Below are 24,153 nucleotides of genomic sequence, written 5' to 3'. Positions count from 1 at the left end.
TAAATGCTCTCACACCAAAAAGGCAACTACGTTGAGAGGATGCATACGTTAACCTTATTGGTATTGTGATAATCACTTTGCAGTATGTACATTCATCAAATCATAACATTGTACACCTTACACTTATAAAATGTAATGTAAATTATTTCTCAATAAAGCTGGGGGGTGGCAAATTCTTGAGGAAGAGTAACTTTTCTGAGAACTTTTGTACATATTCTGATTCCAGACCCAACTTATTTTGAAGCCATAAATACACAGACATAGTCAATGAATACTCCAAGAAATGTATGGAAGTTATATAAATTTCCAATCACTGGGTTGTGCACCAGAAACTATACTGTACCTCAACTCTAATTGAAAAAATTAAAAAAGATATTATGTTAAAAAAAGATTATCTTTATGTAAAAATAATTGGGTCTTTGGAATGTGCAGAAGTAGAGACTTTCTCTCTAGGGAAGCCTAGTTTCTGACTCACAACCTTAGGGACTGAAGAACTTTGTAAAAGTAAGTGCTAGACTGACTTCCAAAAGAAGCCGAGTCTCTCTCGAGTAAGTATCAACTTCAGGGCAAATCATGGAAAACTAGAGTTACATCATTAACCTTTATTTTTAATGTGTCTTATTTCCTTGACACCCTCTTCAGAAGATTCAAGTTTGCCTAACTATGGCTAATCTTTTCCGTGTGTGTGTGTGTGTGTGTGCGTGTGTGTGTGTGTTTAGGAAGGAGGAGCAACCTTCTTTAAAATTGAGAATTTTCTGGTCTCATCTAAAAAATGCAAATGAAATTCAAATTCCTGGGGATTTTTTCTATTACTTTATAGAGTGGATGGTGTGGATGACTTACAAATCCAGTCACAAGGTAAGATAGAGAAGTTTTATTAAAATTATCCCAAAAGAAAAATACCCTATCAATAAATACAAAAATTTCTGAGTTCAGGCCATCCTTAATGGTAGGGTTTTAAAATATATATATATAAAGAAAAAAATACAAAATCCCAGGCATCATCTCCAAGACCAGGATATTCTTTGATTTTTTTTTAAAATCCCAAAATAGTTTATGGAAGAGACTAGTGAGGAAGAGAAAGTTGCTTGCAATATTAACAGACCCTTATAAATAATGGGCTAATGACTACTATATTTGAGTATCCAATGCAATAGAATCTTAAGTAAAAATTATCTGCAGCAAGACTCATAAACTATGCTCAATAAGGGTTTGAGAAAATATGTAGTTAAAGGTGTTAATGGTAAAAAAAAAATAGGATTGGAATAAAAAAAATATGTAACAGAGGGCAGAAGTAAGCACACCTGTAAGTCTGAATCCCAAGTGGCCAAGGCTAAAGAAAAAATACTAAAAATGATGGAGTTCTCATTTATTACAAAGCAAATTCTGCTACCCTGGACCTTAATTCTCTCCACACTAGACATGAAAGGAACTTGGGGCATGTTTTTCATTTGAATTTATCATTGTGAACAATGTCTTCATAAGTGGAAGACAAGGTCTTCAATGTTTTCAAAAGAGGTAAATATATTTTGTGTGTATAATTATCATATGGATCCTTGCATTGTATTAAATTTTATTTTATTATAAGTTTATGAATTAGTAAACATTGTAGTATGGTGGGAAATGGAAGCTTGGGGATCATATAAATAAGAGTTTAAATCATAATTGTAGTATTTGTCAACTATAAGATATTTAAAATTGTACTTAACCTTTAAAAATCTCAAATTAGTTTCTTCATAGGTAAAATTTTAAGATAATATTTGGGCTACTTTGAAGGTTAAATAATAAAATTTATATGAAGTGCTTCATACTAGAACATCACATGTCAATTATTCTTCTCTTTGTGAGCTAAAATAGTACATCTTTCCTTGTGGCATATTAAATAAAAGATTAGAGTTTTCAAAATCTATAAATTGAGAGTTGGAAAATCCATTAATCTTTGTGTAGTATCATCATTGGTCTTAATTGATATTTTTAGAAAAGTTGGAGAGGATAACTGAGAATTTAGAGTGCAGATGGTATGTGTTTTTCATAGAAAAATCTTAGTACTTTCAAAACTAGATCTTAAGTAGCAAAGTCAATTTAAAAAAGCAAAATAAAAAACAAAGTAAGGTAGAGGCCCTTCTAGAAAGCTAGAGTTTGACTTCTGGCTTGGATTAAAAAAAGGTCACAAACTTTTGTAATTCTATTATAACACTGAAACAGTGACTGGATGAAGGCTCAGCATTAAACCACAGAATGGTGATTTCATATAAAATACTAGAGGTTGGGAGAGAGGGATTGGAGGATGGCTAGGATCCAGGCCAGTTCAGCCTTTACAAATAAGAATTTCATCCCTTAGGGACAATTCTTTTCTTGGAATCAATGGTCTGCAATCTCTTTTTATAACACATGATTAAGTCAAGAGCTCAAGTTTTCTTGGTGTACCTCCTAAAAACAATAAACACTGTTACCTGGAGGATTTTGAGGGCAGGGATTATAACTGTACTAGGTCCACCAGAAACAGTGCATTCCTATCAATAACTGGACATCAGTACAACTCAAGCTCACTGTACAGTCTCTAGACACCTAAGACAATCAACATTTCTTATACTGTTTTAACATTTTGTCTGAGTTCATCTTCCTAACATAATTGGATACCTGCTTCAGTGTTTTTCTCTTTTTTATTATTTTTTTATTTTATGCACATCTATTTTAGAATTTGGGTAATTCAGAAAAGCAGAAAAAATATCTCTAAGATAACCATTAATGTTTTGGATATTTCTTTCTAGTCTTTCTATTCTATCTAGGTTATCTTGGTTGAGGTTTTGGTTTTATAGACAATGCTGTAATTGTTATTTTGTTTCTTAATCATTTTAACATAATTTAAGCATCATTTTTCTATTTATACAAATTTCTCATAAATGTTATATTATTAGGTGCATAATGATCCATCAAATAAATGTACTAAGATTATCTAACAATTACTTTAGCATTAATCAAAAATAAAACTGTTTAACAAAAACAGTATCTAATAATGGCAAAGAACTAGAAAAAAATTGAATTATCTAATATATAGATCTCATGGAAAGTAACTTACTAGAAACTCAAAAATCTTAAAAATCTTCATTCCCTTGTTCCCAGAAATCCATTTTAGGGAAGTAAACGTAAGTGGAGAAAGTATTTCAGACAATGATATTCAACAGAGTGTTTGTAGATTGCTTCTTAAAAGTTACTCTAGCTTTATAAGAGTAATGAAAATAACTTCCTTTATACTGTCCATTACCCCTTTCCCCCCACTTGAAATCATTAAATCAGATTGGTGGTCTCTCTTATAAAGATTTGCCAGTGATTTTTTTCCAGCAACTATCTCAGGGCTGTTAGAATAGCAAATGCACACCATAATTTTTTTCTGCAATTTCCAAATAGAAATCAATTTTCAGGAGATGTTTCTAAAAAAGAAGAGGGGGCATTTGATCTGATTCACATATTGTCTGAAAAATCTTCAAGACAGACCCCAAACAACTTATGTTCCTGCAAAGCCTCTACAAGAATTTTATTCCTAGATTCAGAGTAGGTTGATATCCGCACATATAGGCAATCAAATTCCAATCTTTTTGTTTTATGTTGCACATTAAGTACTTGATAAAAACTGGTGATGAAGACAATGTTGATGATGAAGACAATACTGGAATAATTAAAGTAACAGAGTAATGTAAATTTAGAAATGATGTTAGGATAAAAAAAGGTCACAAACTTTTGTAAGTCTATTACAATAGACTCATTATAATGTTGAAGAAATAGGATTTTAATTTGCAAAACAATTTCTACTAGCTTTACAGATAGCTTTTCAATGTATTTTTTACTCAATCAGAGTTGCCACTCTATTACAAAATATTAGTATATTACATTACATTATATTAGAGTTTATGGTGTGATAGATTTTGCTATGCTTAACAATTCTTGGGTTTTCTTTTTTCTCTCATTGACTAGGAATATTACATTTTTTAATTATTTTTTGCAGTACATAAAGAGTTATATGATTATGATCTGGTTATTGGAAGCTGGACAAAAAATTAAAGCAAATTGAAGTATATGCTGGCCTACCCAACCCTTCTTACCCTCTTTGTAATGTGTGCCTACAAAGTAGGGTTCAGCTTGATTTATGTGAGAGGTCTCATTTCCATAGCCAACATGTATATAGACATTCTATTATGCTGATTAATATGTCTCACTATTATAAGCTGGAGTTTTTATGGAAAGTAGCATAACATGTTGGCAATTTACTATACCAGAAACACAGCCATTGTCTGAAAACACTAAGTAGAAACTAATCCACTGGATCGATTTTCCCCCATTAAGGATATTTTTAAAGCAATGCAAAATACCTTGAGGATGAAGAGATGTCTTCAAAATTATGTTCTTTAATTTATTTGCTATAAAGAAGGTCATCTACTAATATCTACTCTTTCATTTTCTCAAATTAAAGTCATTTGCTCCATGCTTTATGGTACACAACTCAGGTGCTTGAGCTAACCTCGAATTCCTGTTTTGAAAAAATATTGATCCTAATTACAAATTCAACACATGGAAGAGTAATGACTTTCATATGGGCAGAAATAAAAAAAAATTGTATGTAATTTGGTTGACTGTGTATCTAAAAAAATCTAAAGAACAAAAAATGTATTGCTACACACTAACACAGAAGTCTCACATCCAACTCTCCCAAAGTGTTCAGTTTTGCATTGTCTACTATTCAGTTCTACAAACAAAGCACCAATGGCACTCTGCAAAGGTTGTGGAGAAAGATGGTCTAAAATGCCTTACTATTCAAGTGAGTTGTGCAGAGAATCAGCATCAGCAGCATCTGGGAACATGTTAATAAGTGCAGATCTTAGAAGTCACATCAGGCCCACTGGTTCAGAATCTTTTACCAGGATTCTCTATGTGATTCACCTGCACTCTGACAGTTGGAAGCACTCCACAAGACAGGTAGCTCTCTCCCTCAGTTGCAAATTAGAATCATCTGGAGCATACTACTTAACACTATGCCTGATTCTCACTCCTTAGACAACTTGCATAATTTGGGGACAGCAATAAGCAAGTAGTTAAAAAGGGGGAGGGGAGCGAGGTAAAGTAAGAAAATGCAAATTTGAATAAAAAGTATGTTTTTATATACATTTCATTTACTATGTTTTTATACATATTTTGCCTCTATGAATTTTATTTTCCTTAGAGAATTAGAGTAATGATAAAATAAGTATAATGTATGAACATATTTGTAAATTATAAAACCCTAAACCAATTGTATTGTCAATGATTGACATTAAAAATAAATAGATATTTTTAACAGGTTAGCATGCTCTTTCCAAAATACTCATATTCAAAATGGGGCCTGTGGGTCCACTGAATCAGAGATTACAGATGTTTATTCAAAATTCAACTACTTCTTCCCTACCTCATAACTTGTGCATTACACTCTCAGGAATAGACTCCAGAAACCTGTATTTTTCATAAGCTATCCATGTAATTATTTCATGTCTTCAATCCCTTGCCTTACAAGCTAGAAGAGGAACTGGAAAAGCTAAACTCACAGCTGTTACCACTATTCCAGCTAGTGCTGATACTTGTTGGCCCTCCTACAATGATCTCTTCCTTCATATGTTAATACAGTACAGACTCATTAGATTAACTTGTAGTTTTTTCTAGATTACTCCAGGTATAAAATAGTGAAATGGAATTGACCAATTGGACAGAGATCGAATTCATTCTGCAGGGACTTTCTGAGTACCCAAGAGCTGAAAAACTCCTTTTTGTGACTTGCTTGGTGATGTACCTGGTGATCCTCCTGGGGAACGGCACCTTGGTCCTCCTAACTCTCCTGGATTCCCGCCTCCACACGCCCATGTACTTCTTCCTTGCTAATCTCTCTTTCCTAGACATTTGGTATACATCCTCCTTTATCCCCTCAATGTTGATACACTTCCTATCAAAGAAAAAAACCATCTCCTTCACTAGATGTGTTGTGCAGATGTCTGTCTCCTATAGTATGGGGTCCACAGAGTGTGTGCTCCTAGCAGTGATGGCATACGATCGGTTTGTGGCCATTTGCAACCCTCTGAGATACACCATCATCATGAGCAAGGCTCTTTGTATTCAGATGGCTGCTCTCGCCTGGGGATTGGGCTTTTTCAACTCACTGACAGAAACTATTCTTGCAATACGGTTGCCCTTTTGTGGAAAAAATGTCATTAATCATTTTGCTTGTGAAATATTGGCCTTTGTTAAGCTGGCTTGCACAGATATTTCCTTGAATGAGATCGCTATAATGTTGGGTAATGTAATATTTTTGTTTACTCCGTTACTGTTGATTTGTATCTCCTACATTTTCATCCTTTCTACTGTACTAAGAATCAATTCAGCAGAAGGAAGAAAAAAGGCCTTTTCCACCTGCTCAGCCCACATAACAGTGGTGACTGTGTTTTATGGGACAATCCTTTTCATGTATATGAAGCCAAAGTCCAAAGATTCTGCTTTTAACAAATTAATTGCCCTGTTCTATGGAGTAGTAACACCCATGCTCAATCCTATCATCTACAGCCTGAGGAATACAGAGGTGCATGGAGCTCTGAGAAAATTGGTGAGTAGACACTGGTTCTGGAGGAAAGGATGAGAAACTCACATCTTTGAATTCATGCACAAAACAAGCTCATAGATTGGAGGCAAAGGTTTTTAATACAAATGCAACAAAAGAAATAAAAGTTATATGTAGAGTCACAGAATTTGGAAATAAATTTCAAAATAATAATCTACCTTCATCTTTTTTATGAAAATGTTGGAAATAAATTGCAAAATAATAATCTACCTTCATCTTTTTATGAAAATGACAAAAATGTAGGGACAACTGGTCTAAGAAGTAAGATTAAACTTTTAAAAATAAGGAAAAAATGAACTTGAGCTTTTCTAAGAAAATCCAGTACATATGTCTACTTAACAAGTAAAACACTTATTTTTCATTCCCCTTTTTGACAGAACTATTTGAGTTCATTTTTTTCTGTTTGTAATTGGTTCCTGGTTTTGAATTTATTTTCTCACTTGATTGTCACAAACAACCTCATGATACAGGCATTGCTGTATCCATCTTCCAAATGAAGTAACCAAAGCACAGAGAGGTCAAAATCAGTTTTCCAAGGTCACACTTCTAGGAAGTAAAAAAGTCGGCATTCAATCCTGAGTTCTTTGATTGTAAAGTCCATGGTTTTCCATAATACCATATCACTACCCCTGCTGCAGTAGTTACTAGATTGACAGGCATTAATATGTAAATAAGAAAGATATTTTTTCTACAATTTTTTACTTTGTTAGCAGGAATATGTAGATAATTAGAATAATATGCTTTGTGATTTTAATTGAGAATCAGGTTATCATATATCTTATTTTATACTAATGAGGATTCAGTGGAAAGGATGATACACAGGATTTTTAAAATTAATATCCATTCCCATTTGAACATTGCTCTTTACTTTGTTCACAAACCTTTTTATTTGTCATGATACCCCTATTACTTCTTCAATTCAGAGGTAGTCTATGCATTAACATTAAAAGGCATTTTTAAATATGGAATATACCATTAACCTTGACTCCAATATCACTTTTTCACTGTATTTTAAAAGTAATGCTAACCCCATCTTGCTATTTAATGTATTAAAATAAAAATTATGAAATATAAAAAATCTAGTCATAAGATGGTCTTCTTGACAGTTTAGAAGATTGAGTTCGCAGTTCCTTAAGAATGAATCTGAGACACCGTGGGCAGAAAAGGTGCCCGCAGCTCCAGCCTCACTTCCCTTTGTCAAACCCACCCCAGCTCCTGCAACACAAATGCCCAGCACACCACGGTTTGTGGGATACAATCCATACAGTCATCTCGCCTACAACAACTACAGGCTGGGAGGGAACCCGGGCACCAACAGCCACGTTGGCATCTTCTGGCATTACAATTCCAAAACCCCCAAGCCACCAGATAAGCCGCTGATGCCCTACATGAGGTATAGCAGAAAGGTCTGGGACCAAGCAAAGGCTTCCAGCCCTCACCTAAAGCTGTGGGAGATTGGCAAGATTATTGGTAGCATGTGGTGAGATCTCATTGGTGAAGAAAAACAAGAACATTTAAAAGGAATATGAAGCAGAAAAGATAGAATACAATGAATCTATGAAGGCCGACCATGATTCCCCCGTATATCTTGCTTACACAAGTACAAAAAGTCATGCAGAAGCCTCTTTAGAGGAAGAAAGGCGGCAGAGGCCATCTCACATGGAGAAAGGAGAACCTTACATGAGCACTAAGCCTGCTAAAGACTGGATGATTATGATGATGTCTTTTCAATGAAGCATACAGCCACCGCTCGTTTCCAGAGAAACCACAACCTCATCAGTGAAATCCTTAGTGAAAGTGTGGTGCCAGATGTTCGGTTGGTTGTCAAACAGCTAGAATGCAGGTCCTCAAACAACAGGCCCAGTCCTCAATGGTTCACCAGCGAAAACTAGAAGCTGAACTTCTTCAAATAGAGGAGCAACACCAGGAAAAGAGGAAATTCCAGGAGAGCACAGATTCATTTAACAATGAACTTAAAATGTTGTGTGGTTTAAAAATAGAAGTGGATATAGAAAAAAAACTGCAGCTGAAATTGCACAGGCAGAGGAACAGGCTCGCAAAAAGGCAGAAGGAAAGGGAGAAGGGAGCAGCAGAGCAAGCTGAACACAGGCAGAGCAGTGTTGTTCCTGAGGAAGAACAAGCAGCTAATAAGACCGAAGAAAAGAAAGAAGATGAGAACATTCCAATGGATATAAAGGAGACACATCTTGAAGAAACGACAGAAAGTCAGCAGACTGGTGAAGAAGGCACGTCTACTCCTGAGGACAAGGAGAGTGGATGGGAGGGGGGTGGGCAGTATGACCGAGGAAAGAACCAGTGATAGTAACACTGGCTTGGAGAACAACTGTGCAACAGTGGAGGAGCCACCACCAGATCCAATACCAGAAGATGAGAGAAAAGAACAAATGTTGCCTTGTTTTATGTATTCTAAATCCTTTTGTAAATGAAAAATTGTTTTTAGTTTAAGAAAAAATACTAGTCATATGCAATAGAAGAATGAGAGATCCATGGCGATCTAGTGTGTGTGCTACTGAAGATGATTCAAATCAGGCAGAGCAAACCATAAGACTAATGCCTGTGATCCTGTCAGAAGCCTTAAGAGGTCTTCACAAGTGAAGGCATCCTCATACGCTCATAGATATTTGGTGAAGTCAGTTTCAGAAAAGTACCCACTTGGAGATAGTAAACCCAAGGCCAAATAACAGAGAACATTATAAGGGATGCAAGCCTTATTTAGGAAGGCTCCTGATAGAAACAGAGGTTTGTGAGTTCCATAGATCATATTCACCCTGCCCTTAATGCAGGCAGTAAGGTGAAATCTCTGAGGTAGAATAAGTGATTATGACTAGATGGAATTAATAAGCTTAAGTCTTATCACTGTGTTTGCTGTTGCTTACATTCACTGCCACTCTCCTTTCTGTTTAGCTCCACTCTCTCACCCTTCTATTAAGGATTATCATAGGATAACGATTGGTCAGTCCACTGACCCCAATCTATCTACCAGTCTTGCAGTTGTCACCCTTTAGACAGACTAGATAAACCTTTGATATGATTTTCTCACATGCCGTAAAGTTAATCCCAGAAAATCTCCCTCCCGTCCTTTTCTTCTACACCAATGGGCAGCCCTCAACCTGGATTTAAACCATCACAACAATCCTACTGACTCTGGTGACAACTCCATGATAAATAGCAAATAAGTTTCGCACATTAACCTTGCATTTAGTCATCTGGTCCAGAGGGGATCTACGATACTATGAAAGCTGCTGGGTGCACATTTTTTAAAGTCCTCGAATATTGTGGTATATACAATAAGATATATTCATATGTTTCAATAGTTTACACCAATTTAGTGGGGTTGGGGTATTGTAAATTCTCTAATATAGATACCATGTCTTTTCTAAGTACTAATGGGTTTATTTATACCTGTGGATTTAAGGAACCAGGTGTCAGGAAAAAGCACAAACAAAAGAGTGCTAGTAGTTTCACTGAAATACCCTGTGGCTTCTTGGAATTCACAAAATAATGTCAGCACTCTAAGACCAACATAACACTAAACTCTCTATTTTTCTTCCAGACTGGCACTCCTCTACCCCACTTCAAGATACATTTGTGCATACCTTTTACATTTGTACACAGACATTCACATCACACACATACCTGTCTGCATGAACAAACATACTTATACATGTAAAACACAGCCACGCATTTATAGAATATGAAATTATTTCCATTAAATTTAGCTATGCTGAAAAATAGGTTGTATTCGTTTGCTAACTCCCATAACAAAATACCAGAGATTTGGTGTCTTAAACAACAGAAATTTATTTGCTCATAGTTCTGGAGGCTAGAAGTCCAAGTAGGGTGTTGGCTGGTTTTTATTTCTTCTGAGGTCTCTCCTTGGCTTGCAGATAGCCACCTTCTCCTATGCCCTTTCCTCTGTGTGTGAGCATCCCTGGTGTTATCAATGTGTGCCTAAATTTCTTCTTCTTACAACAACACAACTCAGGTTGTAGGAGGGCCAAAACTAACAGCCTCATCTTAACTTAATCACCTCTTTAAAGAGCATATCTCCAAATGCAGATACATTCTGTGGTACTTGGAAGTTAGAGCTTCAACATGAGAGTTTTAGAGGAAAACAATTCAGCCTAAAATAGAGGTTAATCATAAATTAGCTTTTAAAATCTATAAGAGTTATTATATTAGTACTAGAGGCCCAGTGCATGATTTAATCATGCACCTGGTGCACCAGCGGGCCGGCTGTCCGCCGGTGCACCAGGCCTTCCGAAAGCCTCCGGCGCGGCGGAGGCTTTCGAAAGGCCTTGTGCCGGAGCAGACAGCCGGCCAGCTCCCCTGCTTTGGCTTTTTATCGCGGGGGAGCTGGCCGGCTGGCCGCCGGTGCACCAGGCCTTCTGAAAGCCTCCGGCGCAGCCATGACACAATCAGCTACCCCGGCCACCCTGAGTCCCGCCCTCTGCGCCTCCTGCTGGCCCAATCGTGGGTGTAGCGGAGTGATGATAATTTACATATTACCATTTTATTATGTAGGATGTTACATGTACATAATTTTGAATACTCAGTATAATAACTTTTAATGTTTATTTCAAAGTTATATTTATACTCTATAACCCAGAACAAAAACTGAAAATTTTCATCATAAGACTTATTTGTATAAGATTTCAGATATGTCTACTTAAAATATATCTATATTATCTTAGAGTCTCAGTGGTTAGTCAAGAAAGAGACTTGGGAAATCACATATCTCATTTAAAATGAGAGCCTGCCCCCATTACCCCAATGTTCTGGTGTGTACTGACCACTAAATATCCCTTAATGTTTATCAATATTATTTGTTACTATGGATTAAAAGAGCACAAAGAGAGTTCCTAATTAGCAATTTTCTCACAGCCGCTTTTACCTCTTTGTTTCGTAAACTATAAATGATAGGATTCAACATGGGAGTTAATCCAGCATATACCAAAGCCATAAACTTATCGATTTCTTGTGAATCTACACCGGAGGGCTTCAGGTACATGGAGAGAGCTGTCCCATAGAACAAAACCACCACAGTTAGGTGGGCTGCACATGTTGAAAAAGCTTTGCTTCGACCATCCACTGAGGTGATTCTTAGGATGTTGGAGAGAATAAACGCATAAGAGATACAAATGAGAAGCATCGGCATAGGAAGAAGAAGTACACTGATCACCAGCATGATTAACTGCACTTTGGAAGTGTCCCCACAAACCAGTTTCAGGACAGCCAGAATTTCACACGTGAAATGATCGATGATGTTCTTTGCACAGAGAGACTGATGTAGCACAGACACAGTTTCCACCAGGGAGGTGAGGCAGCCTGCCACCCAGGAGCCAGCTGCAATCTGCACACAGACCCTCTTGTTCATGACGATGGGGTATCTCAAGGGGTTGCAGATGGCCACATAGCGGTCATAGGCCATCATGGACAGGAGCACACACTCAGTGGAGCCCATGGCAAGAGAGACATACATCTGAGTGGCACATCCTGAGAAGGAGATGGTGTTCTTCCCTGAAACAAAGTTTGCCAGCATTGGAGCAAGAGCAGAAGAAGTGTACCAGATGTCCAGAAAGGAGAGGTTGCTGAGGAAGAAGTACATGGGGGTGTGGAGGCAGGAATCCAGGATGGTGACAGAGATCAGAACAATATTACCCAACAAAGTGACCAGGTACATCAGCAAACACAGCACAATTATGATGATTTCAACTTTGGGGTAGTGAGTAAATCCCAGAAAAATAAAATTTGAAATGACTGTTAAGTTTGTCTTGACCATTTTATTCCTTCTTGTTCATCTGTCATAGTGAATAAAAGTATACATTGTATATACTTAAAATTTTAAACTCTACCAACTTTTAAGGGGTTTTTGTTAGGGGTACTTTAAGAGAATCATGATCCTGGCAATACCTATTTATTTATTCATTCATTCAACAAGTACTGCACACACTATAAGTCACTGAAGATCTAAAGCTACTCCCAGGCAACTCACAATAAAATATAAAACACACTCAAGTAAATAAACAGTTATAATGAAATGACATAAATATGCCCCAGGGTACCAGGCAAACATGAAGTAAGAATCATAATTCTATGTTGGGAGTGCTCAGTGAGACAGTTTGAGAATTAGTTTAATAAGGTATATTGGACCTACTCAAGATAAGGACCAGGGGAGATTTCTAGGCAAATAAAAGATGCAACAAGAAAATATTTGGTTGCATTTCATAAAGCTGCAAATTGTGTAATATATTGGATGGATATGCTACACACTACAGAATATAAATAGAAGATAGACAAGTAAGTTTCCACTCACTGTAATACTAACTGATTTCTCTCTTCAAGAAGGCATTTTTGTGTGTGGAATAATCATGAACCTGTACTTTCTTAGAAAGAAAATAATTTTACCCAACAAGTAAGTATTTTATAATGCAAATCAAATTACTTACAATATATTTCACAATTCATCACATATGGCAACACGCTTAAAAACTTTCCTACAAGATAGAGTTCAAATGAAAACAAACACAAACACACAAGCCTCACATGCTCATCATTGCCTACTCCTCCAACCTCATCTCCCAATACTCCACCTCCTTACTCTGGTCTGAGGCAACAACCAGCTTACCATGCCATTTTATATTTTTATGGCTTTAATTTGCAGTTTGTTCACCTAGAGTGTCCTTCTTTTCTAACTCCAATCTTGTCTTTCTCGAATATTTTATCCAGTCATTAAAAATATATGCCATTGTCTCAAGTACACTTTATTCTTTGTACATACTTATGTGTCACACTGAACCACAATCATATGTGCACAACCACTGGACTGAGTTTCTCAAGAGCTTGTTCCCCACAAAACTACCAAGTAACTCGCAGTTAAGATTTTTAATGATACAATGCTACTTTGAACTTGGTAAGTTTTGAATACGTGTTAAAATAAGTGGACACTCAGCATCCTCACCGTCCTGACTGTGAATGGACACTCAGCACCCCCACAGAACATTTTCGCTATAGTTCTATGTCAACATAAAAGCCTGAAGACTTAACTTGTAATTTACTTTTGCAATAAATTATGTGCAACATTCAAAAAAGCTAGTTTCCTTAAGAAATAAAGATGAGCTCTTATCTTTAAATATTTGATGTACAGTGTGTGTGTATAGGGTTGGGGAGGTAAAAAAAATAACCACTTGTACTCGCAGAAGTAGAAATGTTTTCCAAACAATCATTTTCTGCAATGGAGCACCATCTTCAGAGTGTGAGATCTGGGCTCTCAGTCCAACCATGCTACTTACTGGTGTGCAAAATTAGGCAAATCGCTTGATTTCTTTGAAACTTGGTTTTCTTTTCTTTCTTTTCTTTTTTTTTTTTAAAGACAGACCCACTGGATCATTTCCCCAGTGGATCTTGTCATGATGCTTTTTAAAATTTATTTTTTATTTTATTGATTTCAGAGAGAATGGGAAAGGGAGAAAGAGACAGAAACATTAATAATGAGAGAGAATCATTGACTGGCTGCCTCCTGCACGCCCACACTGGAGATCAAGCTTGCAACCCGGGCCTGTGCCCTGACAGGGAATCAAACCGTGACCTCCTGGTTCCTAGGCAGATGGTCAACCACTGAGCAACAAAGGTTGGGTGAAACTTGGTTTTCTAATCTGTACAAGAAGGGTAATCATTCCTCCCTTGTGCACAAATCAGAGATCTAGATGAACTACTTTTATATTCTCCCTCCATCACCCCCTCCAATTCCATGGCTTCTCTAAAATTTCCAACAATCACAAGGGTCTATGATTTCATGGCCTCCCTGGCCTGCAGAACCATAATTGTCTCTATGCTGCTCCAGTGCTGGCCCACACTGACTCAGATTAAATAACTCTGCACCTCTTCATAACCCATTAAAATTTCAAACAACAATCCATAGGTGAATATGAACACTTTACTGATTCACCGGGAAGGTGAATGCTAGACATTTTTGGTCTCTGAAGTCTGTTCTGGGCAGCACACACCCCTACTTCCATTGAGGGTTTCTCTATTGGTCTTTCCCTAGCCAGCATGCGGTCTTCTTGCTCCAGCTCTGGGTCCTATCTTCCCTCTCCTCTCACTCTCTCCACCACTCTCCTGCTCTCCCTTTCAGAAACAAAACAGTGAAGTCCTCTCATGCATATTGAGTCCCCACTCCTTCCCTTACCCTTATCTCACATGTTTGCCAGATTCTAGATCTTTTCTCTTTTTCTAAACATGATTTCTAACTACAGTGCTAAAATAATTAAATGTTTTCCTGCAAACTCCCCCTCGTTAAAATGTCAAAGCCAAAGTAGACTTGGAGAATTTATAATCCAACACTCTCAATTTTTTTGTTTTTGTTTTTTCCTTTTTATTGAATTTATTGGCATCACATTTTAAAGTTGACAGATGCTTGGAGGGGTTTAATGAAATGTTTAAGATAAACGAGAAAAACTAGGGCATAATAATGCTAAAAATTCTATGCTACAGGTTGGGGTAAAAGTAGGTTTACAGTTGTTCATATGGAAAATAATACAATAATTAATAAAAATAATGTAAGAATAAACTTGTTTTGTGCACTCACAACTGTAAACCCACTTTTGTCCCACCCTGTATATTCATGACTCATTTCTTCAATTCAATATTTTCCTACCAATTAATACTTCTTTTTAAAGTATCTCTATTCTGGTTTCCTGGCCTACCTGAGACTCATTAACAAATTCTGTAAATACAAGAATACAAAAAGTAGATGGATAATGTCAGTGCCCATTTACCTCAGCACTTGTGATGAACATCTTCCTTTGGTCAATGTATGCTTCAACATTTAGACTTAGTTATCTTCAGCACAGTCTCTTATGAATCTGATGCAGGGCTCCAAAGAGCAAAAGATTCTTAATGTTTTAAATTACACTAATACTTTACAAAAACTATATTCAAGTCAGCCATGCAGAAGTATTTTTATTCAAAATATTGCAGTGAGAAGCAATATGGATACTCATAGTTTGCAAAAATTCAACCCAAATCTTGCCTGATTCACAAAGTCTCAACATATATAGTTCCTATTAATTAAAAATTTAAAAGTAACTTCCTAAGAGAAGTCAGGACATGAAGATTTGTTCTGCCAAAATCACCACCTATAATCTGCTCCAAAAAAAACTTCCAAAGAGTTACCCATGGAACTAATATTACTAATATCTCTTGTTGCTCTTAGGGACCTTCCAACTCCCTTAACAATTTAATATTGTGATTCAGAAGCAAAGTTAAGAAACTTTCCAGTTCTCAAGGGTGTGATTCTCCAAGTTCAGGACCAAAATAAATTAGGCAACTTTAAAAAATTATTTTAAGTCATTTGGCCCAGTAAAAGACCTGGTTCTTGAGCAGCATTTGAGTAAGCAGAACTGGAAGAGACTATTTGCCCATTCCATTCATTCTATAGATTGCCCTTGAATTATACAGCAAACATTGCAATTAATAGAACTATAGAAATGCCTTCCCATGTGGCCTCTGAGCTTGTAAAGTGACCCATTTATTTTCAGAAATCTCTCCAAATATCTGTTACCTGAGTAATAGAAGATAGACATTCTTACTGAGCTTTTAAAGTGAAGAGAGCATTGATCAATCAGATAAGTTATTACTATCAAATGTTCCATGAATAAACTAAGTTCCTAATGCAATGTTTGTGATTCTTTATAAAGATTATATAATAATACCTGATGGTGCAATTCATTAGAATGAGTATTGGACTTAAAGTAAAAGAGTTATGGATTGAGTCCTGGCCTGTGTGGCTCAGTTTGTTGGAGCATCAACCTGTGCATGGAAAGTCTCGAGTTTGATTCCCGGTCAGGGCACATACCTAGGTTTCAGTTTCGCTCCCCAGTTCATGTGCATACAGCAGGCAAACAATCAAAGAATATCTCTCATATCAATGTCTTTCTATCTCTGTCTCTCTCTCATCCTCCCTCTCTAAAATCAATGAATGTTTTTAAAGTTATGGATTGAACCTTAGCTCAACTACAATTAGCTAAGTGATCTTATACAGTTGTGGTACATTAATTGCATTAATGACCCTGGTTATTTGCTTCTTCCTAGGTCCACCTAGTCTGATTTCGGCCCTAGGCACTTGACCTGGTTTGGTCATATAATGCAAGTAGAAACTTGTAAAGCACTTGCACAATTAAGTTAGCCCTCTCCCTTCCATCTTTGCTATTGTCATGAGAATATGTCCAAGTTAGCCAGCTGGAGGAATTGGGTCACCTTAGGTGAGCCAGCTGTCAGTCAATCCTCAACAAATTAGTGAGTCCCAAAACAAGCCAACCCACAGCTGATTTGAGATACAAAGATAATCTAGCAAAGATCACCTGGCTCTAACCCAGATAAACTATTATCTCATAGAATTTAATAAATGTTTATTTTGGTATGCCACTAAAATTTTATGATTATTATGTTGCATCATTGTATCAATGTAACATTGACATAACAATAGATACTTATATTACCTATCCAACATTGACTCACTTGGACCTTTACCCTTCTTAAAAGAATCACAATTTTATTCATTTTTCTATCCTATTTTCTATCCACAGAATGTCCTAATTAGTTCAAGTCCCCTACCTTTCTAGAAGCCTTACATTTTTTACCTTTGATAAAGACATATACAATCCATCTGGAATTAACTTTTGTATGTGGTATGAGACAAAAGTCAAGATTTATTTTTTACTATATGAATACTATTTGCCTCAACATTATGTATTGAAAAGAGTCCTTCACCATTGCACTACAGTGTTACTTTTCACATAAATTAATTGACCATTTTTCTATGGTTCTGTTTTGGGCCTCTTGTTCTGTTCTTAAGATCTATTTTTTTATTGACTTTATTAGGGTGACATTAGTTAATAAAATTATATAGGTTTCAGGTATACAATTCTACATCATTTGTATACTGAGTGGTCAGATTATTACGATCTCTGGACGCATAATAATCTGGCTAATCAGTGTGTGCGTGTGTGTGTGTGTGTGTGTGTGTGTGTGTATTAGAGGCCCGGTGCACGAATTCGTGCATGGGTGGGGTCCAGCCAGCCTGGCCAGGGGGAGGGGACATGGGCAGTTGGCCAGCCTGCCTACTGGCCAAACTCCTGGTCCAGGGGACAATTTGCATATTAGCCTTTTATTATATAGGATATACAATGAGTGGCCAGATTATTATGCGTTCAAAGATCATAATAATCTGGCCACTCAGTGAATATTGTATTGTGTGTTTACCGCCCCAAGTCAAGTCCCCTTCAATCACCTTTACTCTCTCCTATTTCCCCCCAATGCCCCTTCCCTCAGGCAAGCACCATACTATTGTCTGTGTCCATGAGTCTTTTTTTTTTTTTTTTTTTTTTTTTTTGCTTAAACCTTTCACACTTCTCACCCAGCTCCCAGCTCCCTCCCCTCTGTCTCCATTTTATTACTTTATATCAGGGGGTCCTCAAACTTTTTAAACAGGGGGCCAGTTCACTGTCCCTCAGACCATTGGAGGGCCGGACTATAGTTTAAAAAAAAATATGAATAAATTCCTATGCACACTGCACATATCTTATTTTGAAGTAAAAAAACAAAACGGCAAAAACACCCACATGTGGCCCGTGGGCCATAGTTTGAGGACGCCTGCTTTATATTGTTCATTAAATCCCACATAGTGAAATCATGTGGCACTTGCCTTTCTCTGACTAGCTTATTTCAATTAGCGTAATACTTTCCAGGCCCAGCCATGCTTTTGCAAAAGGTAAGATTTCCTTCTTTTTTTATGGCTGAATCATATTCCATTATGCTTGGATACTTGAAACAGATTGACAAATATTAGAAGGAAGGGAGGTGGGGGAGAGGACTGGATAAAAGAAGGTGAAGAGATTAGCTAAAGAACATATATGCATAGCCATGGACACAGACAAAGTATGGTAAAGGCTTGGGAGTGGAGGCTGGGTACAGGCGGGCAAAGGGTTGGTAAAGGGGGAATATCTGTAATCATGTTAACAATAAAAAAAATCAAACGTAAAAACCATCTTACAGGTAAATCTAATAACAAGGTAGGTTAATAACAAATTCCTCTTGGATTAGCAACATACTTCATGGATAAAGAGCCACTGAGACAGAGGAAAATTGTAGCTCTATATTACCAGTGAATATTTGACTCAGACATTATTTACATTTAATTTTCAAACAGCTTTAAAAATCAGTTATTTGGTCCCAAGTCCAAAGAAGTTAGATCCCACGATCAGAAGGTCTTTGGAAAGAAGACTATCACAGATATATTGAAAGCAGAAAAGAATAATAATTTAATGCTTCATAGTTAAAAATGAACAAAAAGTTATAAAAATACGAGTATTTCGGAACCAAAACATTTAATAGATTACAGCTACATAGACAGAAGAAAATCACCATTACATATTTGAATAAATTCCAAATAAAATACTTCAGTAACTACAGTATGAAAATTTCTAATTTTAGCTGAGTTTTAAATATCTGAAACCAGGTTTCATTCTTTGTTGTAAAGAAAATAAGAAGTATGAAACTGACTTTGGAAATAATTGTATCAAAAATATTTTAAGGTTTTAACACTTAGTATAACATTTTTTGCCTAGAAATTTCTCTTCCTATTACACTATCCCTCTACTAGCCCTCACAATCAAGCTCATCATTAACAACAACAAACTATAATCACTGACTCCACTGCCAAAACACTGAGGTTTACTTGCTTTCATTATGCACCACACCAAGAAAGACTATTTTAAAGCTTGCAAGCATTGAGAGATAAATTTGACACAGTAGCAAGAACCTATCTTTCTGACTCTTTGATTTCCTCGTTGTGATTATAAAAATTACCTGTTTCCCATTTACTTGGTAAAAACTTTTCTTCTAAGTAGATGTTTTACTGCCTCCTTCACATCCTTGTTTCTGAGACTATAGATTAAAGGATTCATCATGGGAGTCATCACTCCATAAAACATGGATATAAGTTTGTCAGTAGCATCCAAGTCATCTGAATTGAGTGTCTCTTTAGACTTGGGCTTCATGTACATGAAGAGAATGGTTCCATAGAATATTATCACCACAGTCAGGTGGGCTGAGCAAGTAGAGAAGGCTTTGCTTCTCCCGTCAGAAGTGTGGATCTTGAGGATGCTGGAGATGATTAATGAGTAAGAGATGACAATCAAGAGCAGGGGCATCAATGTGAACAATGTCGTGGCCACAAGCATGATGAACTCATTGTCTGAGATGTCAGCACAGGCCATCTTCATGACAGCCAGAATTTCACAGGAAAAATGATTGATGACATTATTCCTACAAAACGTCAATTGTACCACAAGTGTAGTTTGTACTGCAGAGTTGATAACCCCTGCAAACCAGGACCCAGCTGCCATGGGCACATAGGATATCTTACCCATGACAACAGGATATCTCAGAGGGTTGCAGATAGCCACATAGCGGTCAAAAGCCATCATGCCCAAGAGCACACACTCTGTTGTCCCCATGGCCAAGCCAAGGAACATCTGCACCGCACAGCCAGAAAAGGAGATGGTCTTTCTTTCTGAGAGGAAGTTCACCAGTGTGGAAGGAATGGAGGTGGTAGTGTAGCAGATGTCCAAGAAGGAGAGGTTCCCCAGGAAGAAGTACATAGGGGTGTGAAGGTGGGAGTCCAAGATGCTAATTAAAATAAGGGTGCCATTGCCCAGAAGGATGACCACATACATTATTAAGATTAGCACAAAAAAGAGTCGCTCAAGCCTTGGGTAACCAGAAAGCCCCTTTAAAAAGAATTCCACCAGAATGGTTTGGTTTTCCCATTCCATTTCACTTTTTCTCTTTTACCTGTAAAAATTCAAATATTTTTTAAAATAATTATTTACTATGGTAACTCCAAGTTCACCTATGCATAAATATAAAAGTCTTCCATGAACCCAATAAGAAAGAAGAAAGAAATCAGGGAAGGAAAGAAGAGAAAAAAGTAAAGGGAGTGAAGAAATAAACAATTTAGAAAGAGAAGTATGAGGGGGAAGCTATTGTATCAATTACTCTTTCTGTTCCAGCAACTTCATACATTTCCTCATTTAAACGCCACAAAAATTATCATTTTAAAGATAAGAAATATATTTAAGCTAAACAAGAGAGTTTATTTTAGCCTGCAGTCATATATTTAAAATTAACATATAGCAAAGATCAGACTCAAGCTCAAGCTTGCTTGTCTTCCATAATTTATTTGGTATTTTAATGAGCTATAAAAGCAATATGGAATGCATTATATCAGAGATTGGGTTAACTTGGAAAGGCAATCTAGGTCCTGGGTCAGGGAAACTCAACAGTAACCCACTGCATAATAAAACACTAAAATAAGTGTATCAATCTAATGGGAGAATGGTTAGCAATAAACCCAAGCAATGTTTATTGACTGCCTCATTGCCCAAAAAACAGGTGCAATTTATGTAAAGCCCAATAATACGAAGTCTTTTTGTTACAACGTAAATATACGTTTTTGGTGAGATATAATTTTTAAATTTGTATTTTCTAAATAATTAGACAATAAAATTGATCTTTGACTATTTCAGTATTCAGTTCTATGAATTTTAAAACATGTATAGATTCATGTAATTATTACTACAATCAGGACATGAAACTCTCCAATCACCATAAAATCTCCATTGTGCTCTCCCTTAATAGCCACCATTCCATCCACTCATAAATCCTGGAAAAGACTAATATTTTTCTATCCCTACAGTTGTACCTTTTCCAAAATGCCATATAAATTGGAAATATGTGACCCACAGGTGTCTGGCTTCTCTCACTTAGCATAAAGCCTCTGAGATTCATCCAAGTTGCTATTGCTGAATAGTATTCCACTATATGGATGTACTATAGTTTATCTATTTACCTGTTGAAAGACATTTGGGTTGTTTCCAATTTGGGGGAATTATGAATAGAGCTGCTGTAAATATTCATGCCCAGATTTTTGTGTGAACAATTTTCATTTTTCTAGGGCAAATATCCATGAGCAACATAGTGGATGATATGAGATATACATACCTAAATTTACTAGAAACTACCAGTTTTCCATAGTGGCAATCTCATTTTTGCACTCCAAGTGTATGAGATTTCAAGTTGTTTTCCATCCTCATCAACACTTGAAATTGTCAGTATATATATATATATTTCTTACACATCCTAATAGGTATGCAGTGATATTTCATCATAACTTTTAGTTTGCATTTCCCTAATGACTAATTTTTTGTGTAATTTTTTCCCTCTTTATTTTCTCTATAGTAAAGTGTCCTTCATATATTTTGATCATTTTTAATTGGGTTGTTTGTTTTCTTATTGTTGAGTTTTGAGAGTTCTTTACATATTCTGACTACAAGTCATTAATCAGACATATAACACATATTTTGTCTACAAGACTGTGATTTGTCTTCTCATTCTCCTAATGCAAATACATTTAGTTGCCATTTTAACTAGTTGCTTCTTAAGTACAATTGAAAGAAACACTATGATCAAAAGGACATCTTCCAAAAGTTCATTGACACCTCTTATCCTGGGTGAATCCTTGTGGAAATAACTACTGTCATCATTCAGGGGTCAGAAAAGGTAGGTTTTGCATTCAAAAAGCTTGACTCATAAAGTCTCAGGCCATTCCTTTTAATTTTTCCTCAGAAATAGAGCTTGCCCACCTTCTCCGCGCCCCCCCCCCCCCCCGCCCCGCCAACTTACACACACTAATTTATAGCAACATCCTTATTCATGGACACAAAATCCATTGAAGGTGTTCTAATTCATTCACAAAGCAAATAGGCACTTAACATGTAGACCATTTCTCCTTATTCAGCAAACTTGGCAGAAATTTTAGGTCTGAATTTAATCCTTTGGGAGTATTTCAACTAGCTTCTAATTACCTATATTACCTTTTGTCATTATTAGGGCACTTCAACTTTTATTCTATTTTGTCCTTATTTCAATCAATTCTACCTTTTATACTTTGAGATTCTTTCATACCCTAAAAATATGTGCTTCTTTTACTCTGAGTCCCAGATCACCTTCTTAATGCTAGCCACCCAAATCCCAATTCCCTGGTAAATGATAACTGAAAAGCAATTTCACTGTCTCACAAAGCAAGCTCACTTTGTCTATTAAAAAGAACATGTATGTTTTACTGAAATTGAGATTTTTACTGACATATAGATGTGCTTTAGAGCAAGTTTTTCTACACAAAGTTTCTATAAACAATAGAAAACTTCTAGCATGAAGTCACAGGATGTTAAAAATATTAAAACTCAGTAAACACAATTACCCCCTCCACAGCCCCAACCACAGAGAGGAGTAGGCAGCTATCAAGCTTGGAGGGAAACTTGCTGTGAGATGGCTTTCACAAGTAACAGAAGCTCAAACACCACACTGCCCAACAAGAGGGTGTGGTGCAAGTCTTTGCTGCAGAATCAGCCACAGGGGACTCCGCCTCCTATTTCCCCAATTCTGCTTCTTCCCAGCCCTATCTTGACTGGGGGCCTGCACCAGCTGTCAATTCAGGCCACACTTCTCCCCTCAGTCCTCACTGAAAGCCTTTGTTCAGTGGATTGGATCAATGATAGGCCTCTGCCTTTGTGCAGAGCACATGGACACACACTCTACATGGTTTCTATATGGATTAAATCTGTCTATGGCCAAAAATGACCTCAGGAGTCACTCATCCATGGTCCTTCTGCTTACAAGGCCAGTAGCTAGTTATGTGACATTGTGCAATTAACTTCTGTCTCAATATCCTTACCTATAACAGGACTTTAATAGCATCACTGGGGTGTTCTGAGGAGAGTTAATAAAACAATGCATATAAAGCACCTACCATATGGCAAGCACTATTTTGGTTTCCTTCATCTTCCCTTGACTTACTCTTTTTTCAAGTCCTTTTACACTTCTGTCCCCAGGTTTATGCTCTTACAAGAGTACCTTTAAATTTTTATAATCAGACCTGTTAGGTATCTCTCTTCTTACTCGACCAACCTACTAATGTTCATGACATCTATGATATGACATGGACGCATATTATACAAAACTCTACTCACTTTGCAATGAAGGGCATTATACAACTATAGCAAAGGCCAATGCCATTTAAAATATGGAACTCAAGGGGTTGACATTGTTTTGAAGAAAGGCTATTTCAATTCATTCATCTAAAAGTTAAATGAAAGTGTGTGTGTGTGTGTGTGTGTGCGCGCGCACGCATGTGTGTCATATATTATGTCTAAAGTCACCATAGGAATACATTACCAACAACAAGAAAGAAGAATTAAAAGTGCTCAAAGTAATTCCCAAAATACTCATGCAAACATTAACTATGAAAGTCAAAATTATTTCCTGTTAGCTAAGAACTCATTGTTCTTCACTTCCTTTTTGCACAGATCAAAAGATGTATGCAAGAGCCAGTAATGAAGTTTTCCAAATAGCATTCTCAGTGTAGAGGCCCCAGGACA

The 24,153-nt window shown here is 36.6% G+C and overlaps 3 protein-coding genes and 1 pseudogene across 4 annotated transcripts; 2 read left to right on the top strand and 2 right to left on the bottom strand.

Annotated features, from left to right (window-relative positions):
- Positions 1 to 5,713: 5,713 nt before the first annotated feature.
- Positions 5,714 to 6,652, top strand: LOC307110914 (olfactory receptor 13D1-like; the record flags this gene model as incomplete). The annotated part of the gene is made up of 1 exon (XM_079790451.1): positions 5,714 to 6,652. The coding sequence occupies one exon, from the start codon at positions 5,714 to 5,716 to the stop codon at positions 6,650 to 6,652; it is 939 nt and encodes a 312-aa protein (XP_079646577.1).
- Positions 6,653 to 7,095: 443 nt separating this feature from the next.
- Positions 7,096 to 9,081, top strand: LOC307111146 (SWI/SNF-related matrix-associated actin-dependent regulator of chromatin subfamily E member 1-like; annotated as a pseudogene). The gene is made up of 2 exons: positions 7,096 to 7,104; positions 7,741 to 9,081. The product of its transcript is annotated as an SWI/SNF-related matrix-associated actin-dependent regulator of chromatin subfamily E member 1-like (transcript).
- A 2,396-nt stretch (positions 9,082 to 11,477) lies between these two features.
- Positions 11,478 to 12,482, bottom strand: LOC307110949 (olfactory receptor 13F1-like; the record flags this gene model as incomplete). Its single annotated transcript, XM_079790555.1, is given in 2 exon segments — positions 11,478 to 12,452; positions 12,456 to 12,482. Coding segments are annotated over 2 exon segments (1,002 nt in total).
- Positions 12,483 to 19,533: 7,051 nt separating this feature from the next.
- LOC307110950 (olfactory receptor 13C9) lies at positions 19,534 to 20,490 on the bottom strand (the record flags this gene model as incomplete). The annotated part of the gene is made up of 1 exon (XM_079790556.1): positions 19,534 to 20,490. One exon carries the CDS (start codon positions 20,488 to 20,490, stop codon positions 19,534 to 19,536), a length of 957 nt encoding a protein of 318 aa, XP_079646682.1.
- Between the last annotated feature and the right edge of the window lie 3,663 nt (positions 20,491 to 24,153).

This window comes from Cnephaeus nilssonii (assembly GCF_951640355.1).
Source record: "Cnephaeus nilssonii genome assembly, chromosome: 14".
Taxonomy (NCBI): Eukaryota; Metazoa; Chordata; class Mammalia; order Chiroptera; family Vespertilionidae; genus Cnephaeus; species Cnephaeus nilssonii.
Note: the sequence above shows the minus strand (reverse complement) of the source record. Positions and strands in the feature narration are given on the sequence as shown.